The sequence below is a fragment of the Notothenia coriiceps genome, unplaced genomic scaffold, assembly GCF_000735185.1.
Source record: "Notothenia coriiceps isolate Sejong01 unplaced genomic scaffold, NC01 NC01_scaffold00008026, whole genome shotgun sequence".
NCBI lineage: Eukaryota > Metazoa > Chordata > Actinopteri > Perciformes > Nototheniidae > Notothenia > Notothenia coriiceps.
The window spans coordinates 6,994-12,921 of NW_011340727.1; the positions used below are offsets into that span (position 1 = coordinate 6,994).

General features: G+C 42.4%; 1 protein-coding gene and 1 long non-coding RNA gene across 2 annotated transcripts; one reads left to right on the forward strand and one right to left on the reverse strand.

Annotated features, from left to right (window-relative positions):
* Positions 1-1,597: 1,597 nt before the first annotated feature.
* Positions 1,598-3,966, reverse strand: fbxl5 (F-box and leucine-rich repeat protein 5). The gene is made up of 2 exons (XM_010769910.1): positions 3,843-3,966; positions 1,598-1,891 (listed from the first exon to the last, which is right to left on the reverse strand). The coding sequence occupies exons 1-2, from the start codon at positions 3,924-3,926 to the stop codon at positions 1,613-1,615; spliced, it is 363 nt and encodes a 120-aa protein (XP_010768212.1). The 5' UTR covers positions 3,927-3,966; the 3' UTR covers positions 1,598-1,612.
* A 442-nt stretch (positions 3,967-4,408) lies between these two features.
* LOC104944386 (uncharacterized) lies at positions 4,409-5,840 on the forward strand. The gene is made up of 3 exons (XR_798219.1): positions 4,409-4,470; positions 5,420-5,568; positions 5,764-5,840. It is a non-coding gene; the product is annotated as an uncharacterized lncRNA (long non-coding RNA).
* Positions 5,841-5,928: the final 88 nt, after the last annotated feature.

Genomic DNA, 5,928 nt, shown 5'->3' on the forward strand with positions numbered 1-5,928 from the left:
TTGCTAACGGGAACTCTGACGTCGCCATTGTGTATGCTTCGCGGATGCACTCGGCTGCTCGGGTCTGCTCGGTCAGCTTCCGGATGAGGAGGCATTCCTTCGACCAACTTACAGTAGATAACATTACAAACATTTTTAACAGGAGCCATAATAGCGTAAATAATGTTTGTTTTGGCAGTTATAACTGAATGTAATGTTTTCTACTTTTGTACATCTGGGAAGGCATTTGCCTTCATCAGATGGAAAGTGTCTTGACAAACAACTTAAGTATTTATTAAAGCTATGCAGGGCATGCAAGCGAGCAAACACAAACAAGAACAAACAAACAAGTGAAATGAAGAATAAAATTGAAATTGTAATATTGTGGTGGTTCATCTTATAATTCAGTCTATAGAATGCACCAGACAGCATCTACAGTAAGACCTGCGAGAATCTAAATGTTCTAGGGGGGGGGGCCCCCAAACACTTCGTGCTTCATTTCGTCCGCGCGCATTTTTCAGGGCGATCTCTATTGGGCTCAGGGCCATCTGTAAATTAGCTTAGATGGCCCACAATCCTTAATGTCATGCACTGAAATAGGAGCACATTAATGTAATAATCCATTCCCTGCACTCTTAATGCAGATCATTTGCTGCTTCATATCGTGTCTAACGCCCTTCAATTGTGTTTTATTGTCAGACTTTATAGATTGGTTTTATCTTCAGTCTACTGTACATGTTCTACTTTTTCATCACATGTCAGACGCTTTTATCCAAAGCGACTCACATACTCAATACTGTGGACAATCCCCACAGGAGCACTTTGGGGTGAAGTGTCTCAGGGACACAACGACATGCTGACTGCAGTGGGGTTTGAACCTGATCCCAACACCAACGCACTATCCACTGCGCCACACGCCTCCGTCATGTTTAAATGATAGTATTGTTTATTTCTACTTCTGTGCAATGCCTTGTTGTGTTTTGTGGCTTGTATGCTGCTGTATGTTGGTACCTCTAATCTAATGTTATTATGCTGCTAAAGTCTTTCTCTGATCTCCAGACCCCGGTAACAGCAGGGGGTCTTCTGGAACCAGGATGCATTGTGCTTTGATTATAATATATATACTTCAGTGTTTAGCAATCAGAAGTCCTTTCTGCAGTGAAGTGAAGAACGCTGAATTAAAAACATCAGCACAGTATTTCTTCATCTGAGGACAGAGATGATTATCTCAATCCCAAAATACCAAATGTTTAACAAACAGTCGGGGCAGAGCGGACGTCAGATTTACAGTTACATCATCCTGGAGAGTTCCCGTGGAGAGAGAGAGAACAATCCCTCTTCTATAACCACATCACAAGCCTTCCTTTATTAACTCAGCCTAAATCTTTCTGTGTCCGCCCTTTTTCTATTTAATAGCATCTCAAGATGTTTCCCCATGAAATAGTGATAACAACCAGTTTAGAAGACGAGGATACAATTAGTAAAAGGGCTTTGAATGATATAATTACATTGAGGAAGCATATGGGAAAAACAAGCGTTATGGTTTGGTTGGTGCTCAGCGCGGGTAACGGTATACTTAGTGTAATGGCAGTGTTAGCATCACCCATCAGCTGAACTAAAGCATGGTGTCCCTTTAAGTTAACCCTGACTGCCGCGCGGGACCACAAACTACTCCGTCAGCATGTTTTAGATTTACCTTCACGTTGTGCAAGCCTTTCTCAAAGAGCGACAGCATCTCTGAGAGCTTGTTGTCCGAGTGCACGTTGTACACGGTGCAGCAGCGCTCCTGCAGCAGCCCGATGATGAACTCGTTCTCAATCTGCTCGTGCATCTTGAACTCCTTGAAGGTGGCGCACAGGGACTGGAGGAACGAGCGGAAGTCATTGTTGTTGGAGAAGTTGGTTTTGGACAGCTGTGGGAAAGCAAAGAATAAGATGCTTCATACCTGTTCATACCTCACCCTCACACTAGGTAATAATACTTCTACTGGTGCTTTTGGATTATAACATGAACCTTCCTTTATCCCACAGGGGGACATTCAGTTTTTAGATACACAGTTAAACCACAAAGCACACAGGTGAGTTGCACACATGCCTTGTTAACACTAACAGTGTTACTCTATACCAGGGGTGTCCAAACTATGGCCCGTGGTCTATTTTGGATCGCCCCTTAGCAAATTCAAATAATAATAGAATATATTCTACAGTGGGATGCATGTGTTAATGAGCCCAACGTCAAATACATGCAGTCATTTCAAAAGTTGAAAACATTTTCTAACAAATCTTAGTTGATGAGAAAAAGCCAAATAACTTATTTCCATAACAAGCTGGAAATACACCCTTCATTGTTCTCCTTATTATAATCAATCTGAAGCTTCTGTTTTAAGGGATGAGCTGCAACAGGAAGTGAAGCCCTAAGGAGAGCTGTGAGGTAGCATCATTCTCCTGCATGTGATTGATTTAGCTGAATGATAACCCTACCTATGAGGCAGTACACCTCTAGTGAGCGGCCCAGCCCTTTGTATGTTTTCTGTATTTGGCCCTCAGTGAAAACAGTGTGGAGCCCCTGCTCTATACGGGTTGTACAGGTAGGTTGCACACATGCATCTGGAGAGGATCCAGAGCGAAGAGGCAGCCAGTCCCGCCGGCGCCAGGGAGCAGTTGGAGGTTCAATGCCTTGCTCAAGGGCTCCTCGGCCGCTACAAGGAGGTGACCTGGCTCCTCTCCAGCTAAAAAACACGAACCGGCAACCCTTCGGTTCCAAAACCAGTCCCTAAAGACGGCAGCCCCCAATGATTTCTATTAAGATTATAATAACTGGCAATTCCCAAATAAGTGGAAAGTATTCAGGCTCTTTACTTGAGTAAAAATAATAATACAAAACTCCTCAATTTCAAGTAAAAGTACTGCACCGAGAATGGTAGGGTAAAAGTACAAGTAAACCCGTAACCCGTAAAAGTACGATAAGTAAAATATACTTAGAGTTTTAGGAGTAAAAGTAGAGTTTTAAAAAAAATGGTAAAGATACAAATACAACAAAAATACAAGTTAACATTAGCAGCAAATATACACATTATCAAAGTAAAAACACATCTAAATAAAAAACGATATAAGGAACATACTGAGTACATTTGAATACTCTGCAATAGATCATTTCACCAACAACAGACATATACAGAAATATAAACTACAGACACATTGCGTAACATTTACACAACTGTGCCAAGTAGGGTTATAGAAGAGTACACACAAGTACTGGGACACGTCTGCTTGTTAACAGCCAGCCTGGATATGAACAGTGCTGATGTCTTTTAAAAACCTCCCTAAACAGTTTCAGGACACATTATAATCTGCGTTGTGATGCTTTAAGCACGTTGCACACCAACACCCCTTGTTAGTGAAGATAACCCAGTTAGCAAGCCTTCGCTGTGTGTCATCTTTAAACCGTATCATTAGCAACTAATACATGTTTCAAAATGCAGAGTACACATGTTTATACCCCGCTAACTACACGTTACAAGGCAAACCCCAGAATGGAGAGATAATATTATGACAGTCTGTTAGCTTCAACTACTACATCTAAGATGCTAGCTGTAGCAGTCAAAACGAATATACTAATATATTAATGTATTTAATGTATATACTAATGTTAATGTATTACGGTAGTTCGTATATATACTATGATCAGCTTCGAATGCTACATCCAGCTAGCATGTTAGCATTCGGAGCTTATATACTATCATAACAAGTTAGCTTCGACATGCTAACATGCTAGCTCGCGTGCACCCGTCCGTTGGTCATACACCGTCCGTTAATCCTTCATAAAGCTCCACATTAAAGACAGGGTTTATTATTAACAGTCACCTTATCGCAGTACAGGCCCACCAGCTGCTTCATCCGCCAGTGAGGGCCGGTAAACACGTCCACCTCGTCCGGGAAAGGAGACATCTTTACTGGGGCTCAGTGCGTCATCTGAACCGGAGGGGCGGTCACGTGACGAGAGTTATGCATCTGGAGTTACACAGCACAGTTTGTTTTTCTTAAATTACATTTAAATTTTTCTGGAAATCTAGTTTATAAACACTAAAAAGCACTTTGAAAATATTCAGTTTGAAGACTAACTATTATAATTATTATAAGTAAATTGTTTATGCGTCGATAAGAACAACACATTTCACAATGAGGAGTACGTATTATTGTTAAATATCAAAGAAATTTTTTTTAGGTGAAAAATAATTTGTCATCATTTTTGGATAAAGTCTATTTGTTGCCCGTCCAGGATTGGTTGGCGGTTGCTATGGAAAATGTCCACAGCAACAGTCACATTGTGGGTCGAGGATACGGCTGTCTTCGCCGGTGAAACATGACGGGCAGCTGTATCAACCAATCAACGTTCGAGATTTATAATGCTGGCCAATGAAAAGGCAGCAAAAGGAGAGCGCTGGGGCTAGTTGCAGGTTAGCAGAGACGGCGGCAGAGAAACAGACTAATGGTAAGCTAAATTAGCCACTTATCTTCATGTACACACTGATATCTACTAAATGAGGCCCGGTAATTATACTACTTATTGTTGTGTGTGCTGACAGGGTGTGTATCTTATGTTGGAGGGATCTATCTGTGTTTAGTCAACATATAACGGTGAGGCAAGCTAGGTAGCTACAGTGTGTTTTTACAGCATCACAGCCTGCTTTACTGTATCACAGCATTACTGTGTATTTATATTTGATTATCACAGGAAATACTACAGTTAGCAATATTACAAAACGGTACACTGTGTGCAGGTGTGTGGGACTATAAACCAACCCTAACCCCAGTGTATTCATACCATAAATACCATCTTCATAGCAGGCATCTGTTTGCATCTCACATATTTATTATTTCACTGTACAGTTTTCATTTTACACACTATTTCTAGCTCATGTTATTCTATTTTAAATGTATTTATTTTACATCTCCTGCATTACACAATCGGCTCTATTTCATGTCTACTCTGTTCCTTCTTGCACTATTGTTGTTGTTATTTTAAATGTGTTATTGTCCCAGTAGCTGCTGAGCTACAGATGTAACCCTAACCCTATGATGCTGTAAATCCATCAGATTTAACAAAACAGCCAGTGCTCCCTTTACTATATCAAGTGCATCGTTACAAAGCTAGACCTGCAACGAGAGGAGGAGGAGAGGAGGAGAGGAGAGGATAGGAGGAGAGGAGAGGAGAGGAGATGAGGTATGAGAGGAGGAGAGGAGATGAGGTAGGAGAGGAAATGAGATGGGAGGAGATGGGAGGTAGGAGAGGAGAGAAATAAAATAGAGGAGTTCCCAGTTAATTCTCTATTTATTGTATTTGCATTCCTTTTGTAAAGACTGAGTAAAGGACTTGAACTCCTTCTGACTTGATGCTCAAAGCCCGATCAGCTCTGAGATGTTTCTGAATGTCTTCGCAGACCCAGCACGAGGAGCCAGCTCTTCCACTAAAATGGAGAGGTATGAAAAGGTGAAGAAGATCGGGGAAGGTTCGTTTGGAAAGGCGATCCTCGTCAAATCCAAAGAGGATGGACACCAATATGTCATCAAGGAGATCGGCATCTCTGCAGTAAGGCTAATGCTACACCCCTCACACCTCACCCTCACCCTCACCCTCACCCTCACCCTCACCCTCACACCTCACACCTCACACCTCACACCTCACCCCTAACACCTAACCCTCACACCTCACAGCTCACAGATATCATCGTGAGCTCACCTGTGACACCTGTGGCTCCTTTCATCCCTGTGCTCCTGTTCTCAGATGTCCAGTAAAGAGAGGCAGGAATCTCGTAAAGAGGTGGCTGTCCTCGAGCCATCCCAACATCGTGCAGTACAAGGAGTCTTCACCCTCACCCTCACCCTCACCCTCACCCTCACCCTCACCCTCACACCTCACACCTCACCCCTCACACCTCACCCCTAACAC

Coding starts and splice junctions, on each gene's coding strand:
- fbxl5 (XM_010769910.1), bottom strand. CDS start 3,926: ATGTCTCCTTTCCCGGACGAGGTGGACGTGTTTACCGGCCCTCACTGG. Junction 1,892..3,842: donor TGGGCCTGTACTGCGATAAG/GTGACTGTTAAT, acceptor GCTTTCCCACAG/CTGTCCAAAACCAACTTCTC.